This window comes from Mobula hypostoma, chromosome Y, assembly GCF_963921235.1.
Source record: "Mobula hypostoma chromosome Y, sMobHyp1.1, whole genome shotgun sequence".
NCBI classification, from domain to species: domain Eukaryota; kingdom Metazoa; phylum Chordata; class Chondrichthyes; order Myliobatiformes; family Myliobatidae; genus Mobula; species Mobula hypostoma.
This window is the reverse complement of record NC_086130.1, coordinates 662920-680071: the sequence shown is the minus strand read 5'-3', so window position 1 is coordinate 680071 and position 17152 is coordinate 662920. Positions and strand designations below refer to the sequence as shown.

Sequence of the window (17152 nt, the reverse complement as noted above, 5' to 3'; positions counted from 1 at the left end):
GCAGTGGCCCCCACGCTCCAGGCCGCCGACCGAGATATTGCCGCGAGGCACGCAGGGGTGCAGTGGTAGCTGGGAGGCATCCAGCACATCTTCAAGAAAAAAGCCGAAATAAACATGCTAATTAATCAGGTGCTGCCCGGCACGTAATTGTCGGCCCAGATCAGTGCCGATTGCTGATTGCATCAACTCTGATCTAGGCCGACATTTACATGTGGGGGTGGCACCTAATTAATTAGCATGTTTATTTCATCTTTTTTCTTAAAGATGTGTGCCTCCCGGCTACCGCTGTATTCTCCGCGAATCGGTACAGTATCTGTCCGCGGCCTGGGTGTTGGGGTGGAGGGATACTGGGGTGTCATCTCGTCGTCTGTTTCCTATGACTGCCCGCCTCGATGTCGAAGGTCGAGGTTCGTAGTCTGCTGTGGCTGATGTGGAAGGCTTGCTTGACTGCTGAGCCTCGCACATTTTTCTATCATACAGTTCTTTGTAAGGACTCAAACCATCTTGCAAGTATCCCCTAAACCTACATACCCTTTCAAACTTAAAGTCGTACTTTATCATAGCAGCGAAAATCTCAGGTGGTTGCTTCACTTTCGCTACTGCATTTGGTTTTGATTGTTATCCTTTCCTCTTCCAATTGCATCAGCTCTTCATCTATCAGTTCTTGGTCATGGGATGCCAAAAACTCTTCAACATCATCTTCGTCAGCTTCCACAAGCCAAACTCACTTCGTCCTTACTTCGTTCACCACGATCGAAACGCTTAATTATGTCTAGTTTTACGCTAAGTGTAACACCCTTATGAGCTCTTTTAGGCTTTTCCAACACCATAGAACTCATCTTGCAAACGGCTGCTTACAAGCACGTGTAAAACCAATGCCGGTCTGAATCCGGGGGAGAGCGACTGTTCAGGGCGTGCGCTGCCTTTTTTCACGCGCTGCTTTTTTTCGTAACAGTGAAAACACCTTTTGAAAGCGAAAACAGTGTACTAATGTAGGTCTTTCGTAACAGTGAGGTTTCGTAAAGCGACCCCTGTACCTACTTCTGCAAGATGCAGGAAGATGGTGGTGGAGGGGAACTGGTTAGGACTGTTGTCTAAGATTCAAAAGATTCAAAAGACTTTATTGTCATTCTAACCATACATCAGCTCTGCAGGGGAGAATGAGATAGCGTTTCGCAGGGGCAGTGTAATCATAACATAACAAACGCAACACTAAATAATAAACATAACAATAAATAGTAAAACACAACAGCCACATGTCAGTTAAAATCAAGTTGTAAGTGTCCAGTGCAAGTTAAAGGTGTCCAAAGCAGAGTCAGGTAGAGCAGCTTACTCACTCTTCCTTCCGTTAGTCCTGACCAAGGATCTTGGCCTGAAACGTCGACTGCACCTCTTCCTACAGATGCTGCCTGGCCTGCTGCGTTCACCAGCAACTTTGATGTGTGTTGCCTGTGGGAGGAAGCTGTTTAGTAGCCTTGTGGTTTTAGTTTTGATGATCCTGTAACGTTTGCCTGATGGCAGAAGAACAAACTGCTCATGGAGAGGGTGTGAGGAGTCTTTAATGATGTACCGTGTCGTCTGGAGGCATCAACTCTGAAAGAGGTCTTGGACAGAAGGTAGGGAGACCCCAGTAACCTTCTCTACTCCCCTAACCACCCTATGCAAGGCTTTTTTGTCAACAGTACTGCAGCTGGAGTACCAGGTTGTGATGCAAAAGGTCAGCACACTCTCAACCACGCCTCTGCAGAATGTAGTTAAGATGTTAGTGGGGAGTGATCTTGTTTAAGTTGGACCGGTTTCACAATCCCAGTGGTGTTCCTGGACCAGGTGAGATTGTCCCAGATCTGCACCCCAAGGAACTTGATGTTTTCCAGTCTCTCCACTGTGGAGCCGCTGATGCTGAGGGGTGTGTGCTCAGGCTGAGACCGTATGAAATCGATGATCATCTCCTTGGTTTTGGTGACATTAAGCATCAAGTTGTTATCCCTGCACCAGCTCTCTAGGTGTTTGACCTTCTCCCTGTAAATGGTTTCATCATTTTTGCTGATGAGCCCCACCACTGTGGTATCATCTGCAAATTTAATGATCCGGTTCTCCTTGAATCTGGCTGCACAGTCACGTGTTAGCAGTGTAAACAGCAATGGGCTAAGCACACAACCTTGTGGAGATCCAGTGCTCAGCGTGATGGAGTCAGAAATGTTCCTGCCAACACGGACTGACTGTGGTCTCTCTGTCAAGAAATCCAGAATCCAGCGACACGTCGCAGTGCTAAGGCCAATCAGTGACGGTTTCTCCACTAGTCTCTGCGGGATGATGGTATTGAAAGCTGAACTGAAATCAATGTACAGGATTCTGGCATAAGTGTCTTTGTTGTCCAAGTGAGAGAGAACTGTGTGCAGTGTGGTGGATATTGCATCCTCCGTAGAGTGATTTAGACAATAAGCAAACTGTAGAGGATCCAGCGATGAGGGGAGGCTGGCTGTGATATGAGGCTTGACAAGCCGTTCAAAACATTGCAACACTATGGGGGTCAGGGGAACGGGCCGGGAAACATTCAGACAGGCTACAACTGATTTCTTTGCTACAGGGATGATTGTGGAGGTTTTGAAGCATCTGGGGACAATAGCTTGACTAAGGGAGATGTTGAAAATGTCTGTCAGGACATCTGCTAATACATCAGCACATTCCTTGAGAACACGTCCATGGATGTTGTCAGGACCTCCCGCTTTTCGTGGGTTGATCCTGGCAAGGGTGCTCCGTGTTTGCTCTGGATCAATGATTGGAGCCGGCTGGTCAGATGGTAAAAAGGGACTGGCTCTCCCCTTTGCTGTAGTGTTTGATGCTTCAAAGCGGGCAAGGAAAATGTTAAGCCTGTCTGGTAGAGAGGTGTCGCTGTCATCAGTTTTCTGCCTGATCTTGTAGTCTGTCAAGAGATTTAATTCCCTGCCACATCCGTCTGGTGTCACCTGTGTCACAGAGGTGTCCATATATTTTGCCCACGTAGGCCCTTTTCGCTTTCCTGATCCCTAGTGAAAGCGCAGACCTGGTTGAGTGAAGCGCACTCCTGTCCCCCGACCTGTAGGCTGTGTCATGAGCCTTCAGTAGTGAACGCACCTCTGTTGTCATCCATGGCTTTTTATAACCATGTGTGGTGAAGGTTTTCATCACAGTGATATCCTCCGTGCATTTGGCTATGTAGCTGATTACTGCCCCCGCATACTCCTCAATGTCTGTATGGTCATCATAGGAGGCTGCTGTTTTGAATATGTTCCAGTCTGTGTGCAAAAAGCAGTCTTGTAGTGCTGAGGCTGCTCCTTTCGGCCAGACCCTTATCTCTCTTTTCTCTGCTCTCACACATTTAAGCAGTGGTTTATATGCTGGTGTTAACATGACAGATATATGGTCAGAGTGGCCAAGATGGGGGCAGGGGGCTGCTTTGTATGCCTGTGGTGTGTTGGTATAAACCAAGTCCAGTGTGTTGTCTCCCCTGGTTTTGAAATCCACATATTGCCAGAATTTGGGGAACACAGTCTAGAAAGAAATGGAGTGTTTCAAGGCTTTTTTTTAATGGGGGAAATACAATGTAAAGGGTCTGGACATCCATAACGAAACTGAGGCGATCAGGTCCATGAATTGAAAGTTGTTGAAGAAATCACTGTTCTTATTTTTTATTTGAAGAGGTAGCTTTGTGAGGACTTGGATTTTTGTACTAATCAATTAACCTTGAGAAACTTGTGCTGAATATTCAGTAAAATTCTACAGGGAAATTTGGAAGTTTGTGTCAACCTCTGATGTCTATGATCCTGCTACAAGCAAGTTTTTTATTGTACCTACAATCTCACCCTATAGTGCAAATGACAATAAATTTGAACTAACTTGACCTTGGAAATTTTGCTGTATTACTGTGTGTGGAAGAGGGCACTGCATTCTTCATGAATTTGGTGTAATCGTCAAGTGATTAAGATTTTGCTTTTATGGGGATACCTGTTTCTCAGACAGTCTGATAATGCTTAATCTGTGTTTAATACATTGTTTATGAAATTTAGAATGCTTCTAGACCCCTCCATGTAGAAGCATTATTATTGTGGTATTTGAGAGAAATTTTACAGCACATTATCAAAATTATATAAAAGGCCTTTTCAGTATATTTTATGGATACCTCACTTTGTCTGTTATGTCTTTCTACAATTATGAGAATGCAGCTGAGTACTGCTGAAGATATTGTAAATGCTATATGATTCTGAATATATTAGAACCAAATTCATGTGCTCTTGGAGTGAATATTAGGTGTAATTTTAAAATGCCATGAGGTGAAAGGATAAATCTTAACCTGATCAAACGGTAAGAACATTGTCTTTAATTTGATTAAACAATACATACACAAAAACTCTTTATTTTAAAGAAGTATGTCCCAAGGGACCATATTTTGAAGATAAGAACCAAATAGTGCAGCAATTTGGGAAGTAAAGGCGACAAGATATTTAGATTTCTTATATAGTACGGGTCACAGTGTTTGAGACACTAGGCAAATCTGGTACTGTTATTGCTGGAGAAAATTGTGCAACTAGATCACGATAGATTTGCTAATTGATTCCAAAATATATGCAGACATATGATTACAACATAATATGTATCCACACAAATTGTCTTGAGTACGAAAGACCACAACTAGTGTCTCATAAATACAGCATTATCAGCATTTATAAAAAGAACGAAAAACATTCAGTTCCTTGTATTATTTTACACCTACCTATGTCAGTTTCTTTGCCTTGTTGTAGAGAGAGTCCACTACTTTACTCATATTCTGTATTGTTTCAAGCGCTGCTTCATACGTTTTATCTACTGGAGGCTCATCAAACACAATGAGGACTCCCTCTCCTTGATCCAGAATACCTGAGACGTACAAATTGGAAAGATACAAACATAATATCATAACTGGTTGGGCAATCATATTAATTTTAATTCTACTAGATAAATGCAGCTAATTCTTATGTAAACAAGCAAACATCAAGCAAATCTAAATTACATAATACACACACACAAATAAAATTTAGAAACCACTAGTCACAAAAAAGATGCTGATTTGTATAATTAACTGTGTATTGGTATTTGTCAATTATTGTGATGTATATCTATACACGATAAGCTTATGTTTGTGTGCCATTCAGGCAGATTCTGACAGACGTAAATATGTTACAATACTAAGAAGGAAAAAGAATTCACAGTCTTAGAACTTGGTTTTAAAGGAGTAGGTGAATGTAATAAAAGAATAGTCACTTGAGTTGCCATGTTCGTGCGCCATCTTAATTAGGTATGTTTATTTTCCCCACTATTATACCACTCAGGATATATACAATCTGCTACATTGTCTCAAATGTTGAATACACTCACAGTGTCTATCTTGGACAGCAGACTCACAGACTGGCTAACCTCCAACTTATTTTGCCACTCAGAGTTACTTAGGGTTATGGATCTACCTGCCCTGCACATCCAGAATGCCAAAAAGAATATGATTGCTAGCTCTTTTAAAATGTTCTCAATAATATAAAGCAATCTTGTTATCTTCCCCGAATCATTATGCTATAAAAATAGTTTAGTCTAGAACATAAGGATAATCCAACTCTTGGAGTAGACAAGGAAGAAGGGAGGTGGAATGAAGAAGGACGGAGAAGGAACAAGATAAAGCAACACAAAAGGAGCTACTTTAGACCAAGCTGATTTCCCTACAAGGATCAAAATAGCTATTGTAAATCATAACTGTGCTTAGACCAGCTTATATTAACTGCATAAAAATGTTTTGATTATTGTTTTATTCAATGTGATGTTCAGAAACAACAGTTTTTAAAGACTTCGTTTGTTCAACATTGACAAAATTCAAAACCTACCATGAAATTTTTTGTCCAAGATCATTTGGGACAGCTTTCTTTCCACATCACCCTAATGAACAAAATAGTGTTAAAACGAAGTTCCAAAATACTCTTACCCTGCTAAAAATGTAATTTTAGCATAATTTTATGGGGTTAAACTAAAAATAAGATTGCATCCCTCAACACTGCTCTGTCATTCATTAAGATCATAAGTGATCTGTTATAATTTCTCATAGAAACATAGAAAATAGGTGCAGGAGTAGGCCATTTGGCCCTTTGAGCCTGCACCGCCATTCAGTATGATAATGGCTGATCATCCAACTCAGAACTCTGTACTAGCCTTCCCTCCATACCCCCTGATCCCTTTAGTATCATTGGCAAAAAGATTAACTTCAGTTTTAATCATACTTTTTTTTAACCATCAGTCCCAGGAATGGATATAGTATTTAAATAATTGAAAATGTTTCTCCAGAATGCTCCTCAGATCTAAAATACAGGATCAAAGAAGCAGTTAGTTTGCTTAATTTCATTAACCAGCATAAATAACATTCAGTTCAATTCATACTCTGCTCAAATGCATATCCAGTTCTTAATAGCTCTGGGTAAAACTGATAACACTGACTTTTAAGTGGGTTGTTAATCAAACAACATACAAAATTTGAATGCATTGACTGAACCACTAGATATAAATGATATTACCATACACACTCTGAAGTTAATAAGTTGTTGCAAAGTGTCTTCCCATTCATTCTTGACAGAACATACTCATCCCTTTAGTGGAAGCACAGACACAGGTACAGGAAGGCAAAGAACATATAACATAGAGCAGCGCAGCACAGTAGACACACTTTGGTCTATAATGTTACGCCAAACTTTGAAATTACTCTACAATCAATCTATCCTTCCCTCCTACACGGCTGTCCATTTTTCTATCAATTATGTACTGTACCTATCTAAAATCTTCTTAAATACTTCTAATGTATCTGCCTCTAATGTATACACCTACCATTCTATGTGTAAATAACTTAGCTCTGACATTCTCCCCATACTTTCCTGCTTTCACCTTAGAAATATGTTTTCTCATACTAACCACTGCCACCCTAGGAAATATTTGCTCACTGTCTACACAATCAATACCTCTTATTATCTTACATTATTCTTATCATGTCACTCCCCATCTTTCTTTGCTAGAAAGAAAAAAGACTTTGTTTCTCAACCTTTCTTCATACAACATGCTCTCTAATCCAGGCAGCATCCTGGCAAATCTCCTCTGCATCCTCTCTAAAGCTTCCAATTCCTTCCTATAATGAGACAAGCAAAACAGAACACAATATTCCAAGGACTAATCAGTGTTGAAGGGAACCCTATGTCTCTTGAACTAAATCACGCCAATCAAGACATTTGGCAGGCTTGAGATCACAAGGAGTTGTTTAGTTTGGCATTGTAAGGGCAGGATTTGCAAAAGACAACAATGCCAGTCAAGATATTATGCAACCATGAGATTGCACGGTTATTGGGAACTTCACAAAGGCCAATATAAAGAAGTTAAGCAGAGTGACCATTGTGGTAGTGACTGTTGTGAGAGTGTGTTATAGTGGCAAGCTGAGGCTTTGACTATAAAGATTTTGGCAAGAAAAGATGGAAGCAATTGTGTGAATTGGCTAGTGGAAAAGTTCCAGATCTAGTCATTTGGCACAAGAGGTTTCAGCAAAAAGGCACAGAACAGTAACAGTAAGGGTTTTCTATTTAATATAGTATTAAGTTTTTTATAGCTACAAATATACCAGATTACACCAAATTAAATAGGATCAGGTCATATGTGGAAGCTGGATGATGTGGGAGCTGGTGGACTCCAGTCTGATTAATGGTAATAACATCTGTGACAAGTTTTGGCTGCTGAACGAATTCAGGCGTAAAGTTAATGATCTGAAACCTGAGCTTAATACATTGCTTTCCCATTAAATTAAATGCTTCAAATTTTGTCTGTAGCCAGGATCAAGAAAGCTGTGAGTGAGGCAGATAGTGGGATCAAACAGGTAGTAAGGGAGAAACTTCAGGCTGTGAGCCCAACAAATCTGAGATAGTTGCTCTCTGTGAGGATCAGAGAGGGGGCTGTATGAAAGATCAGCTGAACCAAGGAATAGTGGTTTGAGAGCTATTCAAGAGGGGAAAGAGAAGAGAAATGTAGCTGTAATTTGCAATAACTTAGTCAAGGGAGTAGACACAATTCTCTGTTGCAAGATTCAAGAGTCCTAAAGGCTATATTGTCTTGCCTAATGCCTAAGTTCAGGATATTAAATCTGACCTATAGAGAAACTTGGAATGGGAGGCAGAAGATTCAAGTGTCGGGGTTCATGTGGATACCAACAATGTATGAAGAACAACAAAAGAGGTTCTGCTGAGGGAATCTGAGCAGCTGCCAACAAAATTAAAACATTAGAACCAAAAGGTAATAATCTCTTATTAGAGGGTAGGAATGTGTTTGCTCATGCACTTTGGTGGAAGGAATAAAGGCATAGACTATATTCTAAACAGGGATAAATTCAGAAATCGAAGAATGCAAAGGGACTTGGGAGTCCTAGTGCCTTCATTTTGCACATTTCCTAGTTGATCTTTATTGGTCAATGGCCTGTTATAACCTATGACAATCTTCCACGCTTTCCACAACTCCAACAACCTTTGTGTCATCTTACTAATCCAACTTTCCTCTTCCTCATTCAAGTCATTTATAAAATTCACAAGGAGGTGATGTCCTAAAATATATCCCAAAATACCGACCGTACTTTTTTCCATAGGTGCTGCCTGGCCTCCTGTGTTCTTCCAGCATTTTGTGTATGTTGCTTGGATTTCCAGTATCTGCAGATTTTCTTTTGCTCAAAATAAAGAACAATCTCTAACTATAGTCACTTTGTCTCTGACCTGATACAAAAGTTGGAGACAAGCTGGTGCATCTGACTCCTTTTCCAGCTACACTGAAACCAGTAAAGAAACTTATTTGTCCTGAGTTGAACAGGCTTAAAATGGCCTTATTAAACATTCATACTCCCAGTGGCCACTTTGCTAGGTACAGGAATGGAACCCACTATAGTCTACCGCTGATGTAGCCCATCTACTTCAAGGTTCGATGTACTGTGTAATCAAAGACATTATTTGCACATTACTCTTTAAGGCATTGTTATATGAGTTACTGTCGCTTGAACTTGCCATTTCCTCTGATCTTTCTCATTAACAAGGTGTTTTCACCTGCAGATCTGCTGTTAACAGGTCATCTTGTTTCACGACGTTAGAAACTGTTGTGCATGGAAATCCCAGGAAATAAGCAGTTTTTGAGATATTCAGGGCACCCGTCTGACACTAAAAATCATTCCATTTAGATAACTTAGATCACATTTCTTCCCCATTCTGATGTTTGGTCTGAACAGCAAATGAACCTCTTGACCATGAATGCACATTTTTATGCTTTGAGTTGCTGCCAAATGACAGGCTGATTAGATACTTGCATTAATAAGCAGGTGTATACAGGTGGATCAGGTAAAGTAGTCACTGAGTGTAAACATCTCTACTAAATAGAGATTTCGAAAATATTTCAAATAAATTAATTAAATTTAAAAATGCACTATGTTAAACTACTATAAATTAAAATTAAAATAAAAAAAAAAGAAAATCCAGAAGCTTAGCTACAAAGGCTAGTCTAAATCTGTTCAACTGAGGTCATCTACGTTTCTCTGTTGGATTTAATGGAGATTCCAGAGCTCCTATTTCTGTTTCAGAGGTCACAGACAAAGAGGTCAGTTAGAAGTGATTCTTTATTTAACCACTGAAGATTAGTATAATCCAGACCAAAATCTCCCTTTGCAGTGTACTAGAATTTTTGCCTGTATTAGATCAGCAATCTTAGATGAATAATAAAAGGCATTGCTTTCTCCTTCATTGTATAACACTTACCATAGACAGTTTTATAATGCTTGCTATGTGGTGTATCTGTAAGAATACAAAAAAGTCATCTTAACATTAGGTTGTCATTAAAAAATGCAAAACCAGATAAGAAACAGCTAGAAGCCATTTCTCTGAACAAGTGGAATTATTATCAAAATATAATGGTGCAAAAGGCATAAATTTTTATTGTATGTTGATAATATTGCTATATAATATTAATAGTTAAATACATTAAAATATTTTTATGAAAATAATCTACATACTTAAACAGTAATCAGAAATTAATGCCATGATGATAATGTTAAATACAGTTCCAGAGTAAACAAATTATGGGAAATCTTATATCCCATTTAACATCAACAGAATTACTATGTTTATGATTTAAGTCAGAATTCATGGCTGAAGAAATTCCTCCCCATCTATGTTCTGAATGGATGATCCTCTACTCTGACATCCTCTCCAGATCCTCCCTATCTAGACCTTTCAACATTCAATAGGTTTCAATTAGATCACTCCTCATTCTTGTAATTTCCAACAAGTACAAACCCAGAGCAATCTGAAGCTCCTCATATGATAAGCCTTTGTGTAACACCCTGGTAAAGGTTTTACTGCTAATGTTGTAGGGTATTTCATATAATGGTCTTTCAGTAGAAGCAGATTGGGTTACTGTTGGAGATAAGGGATGCTTAGGAATGTAGGCCATTCTATCAGAAGAGGGGAACAATGAGAAGGTTCTGGAGAAGGCTGGAGGAGCAGTTCAGTGAAGTGGAGGGTCTTGGTCTTTGTTTGGTGGGAGAGGAAGAAATAAGATGCTAGAGAGAACTGGTCATAGGATTCAAACCAGTGGAGAAATGGGATTCAACAGAGCCAAAGCATTTAGCTATGCCAAGGTTTGGTGAATAGGGTTTTGGAAGATTTGAGCTCCAACCTGTACACATTTGACTGATTAATTATAATGGGCCCCTTAGGTTTTTTTTCTTTCTTTTCTTGACTAACTTTTTGGCTTAGTTAACATTTACAAATATACTTCTTTATAATTGTATTCAGTGTACGATGTTATTTTATGCTGACTGGCTACTGCAAGGTAATAAATCACACAGTATTCAGACACAAAAACAACAGGAATTCTGCAGATGCTGGAAATTCAAGCAATATACATCAAAGTTGCTGGTGAACGCAGCAGGCCAAGCAGCATCTATAGGAAGAGGCGCAGTCGACGTTTCAGGCCGAGACCCTTCGTCAGGACTGGCGAAGGGTCTCGGCCTGAAACGTCGACTGCGCCTCTTCCTATAGATGCTGCTTGGCCTGCTGCGTTCACCAGCAACTTTGATATAGTATTCAGACACAACAGGGTTTGGGTGAGTGAGACATCCCAATCTCACGGATTTGGCAGGACCAAAGTTGTATACAAGTTAGAAATATGATGCCTGTAAAAGAGGGGTTTCATTTGAATCCTGCAATCATCTTCCTGAACCCTCTTTGAATCCTTTCTAATGCCAGCCCATCCTTTCCTAGATAAGGGGCTTAAAACTGCTCACAATACTCCAAGTGAGGTCTAACCAGTGCCTCAGCATTATATCCTTATTTTCAATGTTCCAGTTCCCTGAAATAAATACAAACATCACATTTGCCTTCCTAACTACATATTCAACCTACATGTTAACCTTTAGGGATCCTGCACAAGGATTCCTTTCCCTTTGTACCTCAGAATTTTGAATTTTCTCTGTTTAGAAAATCGTCTACACTTCTATTACTTCTACCAAAGTGCAAGACAATAAACTTCCCTACACTGTACTCCATCTGCCACTTTTTGTCCATCTTCCTACAGTCTAAGTCCTTCAGCAGACTCCCTGCTTCAACACCACCTGCCCCTCCACCTATCTTCATATCATCCGAAAACTTGGCCACAGAACTATCAATTCCATCATCCAAATCATTGACATTAAAGAAGCAGACCCTATAAAGACCCCTGTGGAACACCACTAGTCACTGACAGCCAACCAGAAAAGGTTCCCTTTATTCCCATTCTTTGCTTCCTGCCAATCAGCCACTGCTTTATCAATGCTAGTATCTTCTCGATAATACCATGGGCTTGTAGGTTGTCTCATTTGTGGAACCTTGTCAAAGGCCGTCTGAAAATCCAATTAAACAAAATTAACTGATTGTCCATTGTATATCCTGCTTGTTATTTCTTCAAAGAATTCCAACAGATTTGTCAGGCAACATATTCCTTTGAGGAATCCATGCTGAATATGGCCTATTTTATCATGTGCCTCCAAGTATCCTGAGTCATTATTGACCATCTTGCCAAACACTCAGGTCAGACTAACTGGCCTATAGCTTCCATTCTTCTGCCTCTTCCCCTTCTTAAAGAGTGGAGTGACATTTGCAATTGTCCACTCTTCTGGAACCACTGCAGAATCTAGTGATTCTTGAAAGATCATTACTAATGCCTCCACAATCTCTTCAGCCAACACATTCTGAACTCTGGGGTGCACACCATTTGGTCCACATAACTTATCCATCTTCAGCCTTTTAGGTTTCCCAAGAACCTTTTCTCCAGTTATGGTACCTTCACATACTTCATGACCCCTGACACTTGGAACTTCCACCATACTGCTAGTGTCTTCCACAGTGAAGACAGATACAAAATATTTATTCAGTTTGTCCTCCGTTTCTTTATCCCCCATTACTACATCACAAGCATTGTTTTCCAGTGGTATGATACCCATTCACACATCTCTTTTACACTCTATGTAACTGAAGAAACATGTGGTATCCTCTTTAATATTATTGGCTAGCTTCCTTTCGTATTCCATCTTTAAACCAGAAATTTAAAGACACCTACCCCCCAAAGAGTGCAATTTGTGCCAGGAAAGTTGAGGAGCTGAAATCGGGGTTGAAGGCCCAGCAATCGTTTTCCACAAAACATTTTGCTCAAAATAAGGCTGCTATTGAAGCATCATTTCCTGTAGGTCACCTTTTGGCTAAACACAAGAAGCCTTTTACAGATGGCGATTTATTCAAGGAAGCAATGGCCATTACCGCAGAGGCTGTTTTTAATGACTTTAAAAACAAAAACGACATCACAACCGCAATACATAACATATCGCTTGGCCCTGCACTGTCAGAGGATGTGGATCAACAAGTGATAAAGGACTTGTCACTCTATGAATATTTTTCTGAATGTAATGCAAACAGCTCAGCTTGTTGTATTTGTCAGAATGGCTTTCCAGGATGTTCTTCTCTCTTTTGCAATTAAAGGAGAGAACAAGAGGTGAGGATATTTACAATGAGTTTAAAAAATATGTCCGTGAAAATGACATCCCCATTCATAAACTGGTGGCAATTACTACTGATGGGGCCCCAGCAATGCGTGGTGTGCGTGTTGGTTTTATAGTACTGTGTCGTAATGACCCTGATTTTCCCGACTTCCTGAATTATCACTGTGTGATTCATCAGCAGGCCTTGGCTGGGAAGGTCATGAACTTTTCTCATGTAATGACAGTGGTGGTAAAAACTGATAAACTTGATTCCAGCAAAAGCGCTTTAGCACCGCGTATTCAAGGCATTATTGGATGAGCTCGATGCCGCTTACGGAGACATACTTCTTCATGCTGATGTTCGATGGTTGAATCGTGGCAAAGTGCTACAATGATTTGTTGACTTGTTGCCTGAGATAAAGACTTTTCTGTCGACAAGAGAAGTACGAGGAACTGTCAGATGATGTGTGGCTACTGGATTTAGGGTTTCTGACAGACCCAATGGCTAAATTAAATGCACTTAACAAAGAGCTCATGGGAAAAGACCGATATCTGGTAAGAACAGCAGAATTAAGCAGCTGAATGTGTGGCTAAGTAACTGGTTCAGGGGGCAGGGCTTCAAATTCTTGGATCATTGGGATCTATTTTGGGGGAGGTATGACTTATACAAAAACGATGGGTTACACCTGAACTCAAAGGGTACTAATATCCTGGCAGGATTGTTTAATATAGCTGTTAGGGAGGGTTTAAACTAAATTGGCAGGGGGAAGGAAACCAGGGCGTTAGGTCCAAGGAAGAGGAAAATAGAAGTAAGTCGAAGATACTGTGCAGCAAAGATGTTAAAGAAGGACAGGCAGGTGAACAGACAGGATAATTTGCTGTGCAATAGAAATATAGCAAAATCGGTAACAGATACTGATCTAAATGTACTGTACTTAAATGCACACATTAGAAATAAAGTGGATGACCTTGTTGTACAGCTACAGGTTAAAAGATATGACATTGTGGCCATCACTGAGTCATGGCTAAATGATAGATGTGATTGGGAGCTGAATGTCCAAGGATACTCAGTGTATAGAAAAGATAGGAAGGTAAGTAAAGGGGGTGGTGTGGCCCTGATGGTAAGTAACTATATCAAATCAACAGAAAGGGACATAGGATCAGAAGAGGTAGAATCCTTATGGGTAGGATTAAGAAATGGCAAAGGTAAAAGGACATTAATATCAGTTATATATAGGCCTCCAAACAGCAGCCGGGATGTGGACTACAAGTTGCAGCTGGAAATAGAAAAAGCCTGTCAGAAGGAAAATGTCAAGATAATTATGGGGGATTTTAATATGAAAGTCAGGAAGGTAATGGATCTCAGGAGAGGGAGTTTGTAGAATGGAGCAGCTTGTTCATAAGCCCACCAGGGGACCGGCTGTTTTGGATTGGGTGCTGTGTAACGAACCTGAGGCAATTAGGGAGCTGGAGGTAAAGGAACCCCTTGGAAGTAGTGATCATAATATGATTGAGTTCAGTTTCAAATTTGAAAAGGAGAAGCTGGTATCAGATGTATCGATATTTCAGTGGAACAGGGGAAATTACAGTGGTATGAGAGGGGAACTGGCCCAAGTCAATTGGAAAAGTAAACTAAATGGAGGGACGGCAGAGCAGAATTGGATGAAATTCCTGTAAGAAATAAGGAAAGTGCAGGAAAAATATATTCCAAGAAAAAAAGAAAATCATGAATGGAAAAATGGCACAAATGTGGCTAACGAGAGAGGTTAAGGCAAAAATAAAAGCAAAAGAGACGGCGTACAAGGAAGCAAAAATTAGTGGGAAAACTGAGGACTGGACGACTTTTAAAAACTTACTGAAGGAAACTAAGGAAGTCATTAGGAAAGAAAAGATGAATTATGGAAGGAAGTTGGCGATTAACATAAAAAAGGATAATAAGTTTTTTTTAATATATGAAGAGCGACACTGGTAGATATAGGACCGATCGTAAATGATGTTGGAGAAATTATAATGGGTAACAAAGAGATGGCAGAGGAACTAAATGAGTATTTTGCATCAATCTTCACAGCAGAAGAGAATAGCAATGTACCTGATAGCCAGAGGTCTCGGGGAATAGAATTAAGTACAGTCAAGATTACTAGAGAGAAAGTGCTTGGGAAGCTAAACGGACTAAGAATAGATAAGTCTCCCAGACCAGATGAGGAGCACCCACGGGTTCTGAAGGAGGTGGCTTTGGAGATTGTGGACGTATTGGAAATGATCTTCCAGGAATCAGTAGACTCTGGCATGGTTCCGTAGGACTGGAAGGTCGCAAATGCAGTTCCGCTATTTAAGAAAGGGGGGAGGCAGCAAAAAGAAAATTACAGACCTATTAGTCTGACATCGGTGGTGGGAAAGTTATTGGAGTCGATCCTGAAGGACAAGGTTATGAAATACCTCGAGGTGCATGACAAGATAGGCCCAAACCAGCATGGTTTCATGAAGGGAATCTCAATAAGATTGACAGGGGAGAGGCTGTGGATGTTGTGTATTTGGATTTTCAAAAGGCCCTCGATAAGGTGCCGCATAAGAGGCTGCTTAATAAGATGAGAGCCCATAGAATTATAGGAAAGATATTGGAATGGGTGGAGCATTGGCTGATGGGCAGAAAGCAAAGGGTGGGAATAAAGGGATCCTATTCTGATCGGTTGCCCGTTACTAGTGGTGTTCCGCAGGGGTTGGTGTTGGGGCCACTTCTTTTTACAATGTATATCGATGATTTAGATTATGGATTAAATGGTTTTGTGGCTAAGTTTGTGGATGACACCAAGATAGGTGGAGGAGCAGGAAGTGTTGAAGAAACTGAAAGATTGCAGAGACTTGGTCAGTTTAGGAGAATGGGCAAAGAAATGGCAGATGATATACAATGTCGAGAAATATACGGTTGTTCATTTTGGAAGAAGAAATAATCGGGCAGATTATTACCAGATGGGGAGAAAATTCAAAAATCGTAAGTGCAAAGGGACTTGGGGGTCCTCGTGCAGGATACCCTAAAGGTTAATCACCAGGTTGTATTGGCAGTAAGGAAAGCGAATGCTATGTTGGCATTCATTTCAAGAGGAATAGTGTATAAGAGTAAGGAGGTGTTGATGAGGCTCTATGGGGCACTGGTGAGACCTCATTTGAAATACTGTATCTTAGAAGGGATGTACTGATGTTGGACAGAGTTCAGAGAAGATTTACGAGGATGATTCCTGGAATCCAGGGGCTAACATATGAGGAGTGTTTGTCGGCTCTTAGACTGTATTCATTAGTGTATAGAAGAATGAGACAGGATCTCATGGAAACATTTCGAATGTTGAAAGGGTTGGACAGAGTCGATGTGGAATGGCTGTTTCCCTTGGTGGGTGAGTCCAAGACAAGAGGCCACAGTCTTAGAATTAGAGGGTACCCAGTTAAAACAGAGATGAGAAGAATTTTTTTTAGCCAGAGGGTCATGGATTTGTGGAATTCGTTGCCACATGCAGCTGTGGAGGCCCGATCATTGAGGGTGTTTAAAGAGGAGATTGATAGGTATCTAATTAGTCAGGTTATCAAGGGATATGGGGAAAAAGCTGGAAATTGGAACTAGATGGGAGAATAGTTTAGCTCATGGTGGAGTGGTGGAGCAGACTCGATGGGCCAAATGGCCTACTTCTGCTCCTTTGTCTTGTGATCTTGTGACCTGCCCCACATGATAAGCGCAGTATATGCGTTTAAGGCCAAGCTCCGTATTTGGATTTCAAATGTAAAGAACGGGAGGCTGACACACTTTCCCAACTCGGAGGAAGTGTTAAGAGGCCATCAAGGAAAAGAATGCTTTTCGCCCTGAGCAGTACTGTGCTTACCTAGACAAACTGGCAATAGAGTTCAATCGGCATTTTGGGGAGTTAAACACCATGAAAGATAATGCTGTATTTATTTCAAATCCATTTCTGCCGATCACGTATTTGGTGTGCCAAGTGCTATTGAAATGAAAATAACTGATTTGCAAAATGACATCGAGCTTAAAGCAAGATCAAGGGATGATGACTTTTGGCAGCTTGTCAGCAGGGAGAAGTTTCCTCA

At 40.5% G+C, this 17152-nt stretch overlaps 1 protein-coding gene across 1 annotated transcript in view; it reads right to left on the bottom strand.

Moving 5' to 3' along the window:
• Positions 1-4750: 4750 nt before the first annotated feature.
• The window catches only part of LOC134341060 (26S proteasome non-ATPase regulatory subunit 11), a 184021-nt gene continuing 171619 nt past the window's right edge, over positions 4751-17152 (bottom strand). The window contains exons 11-13 of the mRNA XM_063038808.1: positions 9813-9848; positions 5886-5937; positions 4751-4893 (exon numbers count right to left, since the gene is read on the bottom strand). Of these exons, the coding sequence (XP_062894878.1) occupies positions 4751-4893; positions 5886-5937; positions 9813-9848 (231 nt within the window). The remainder of the gene's footprint in view (positions 4894-5885; positions 5938-9812; positions 9849-17152) is intronic.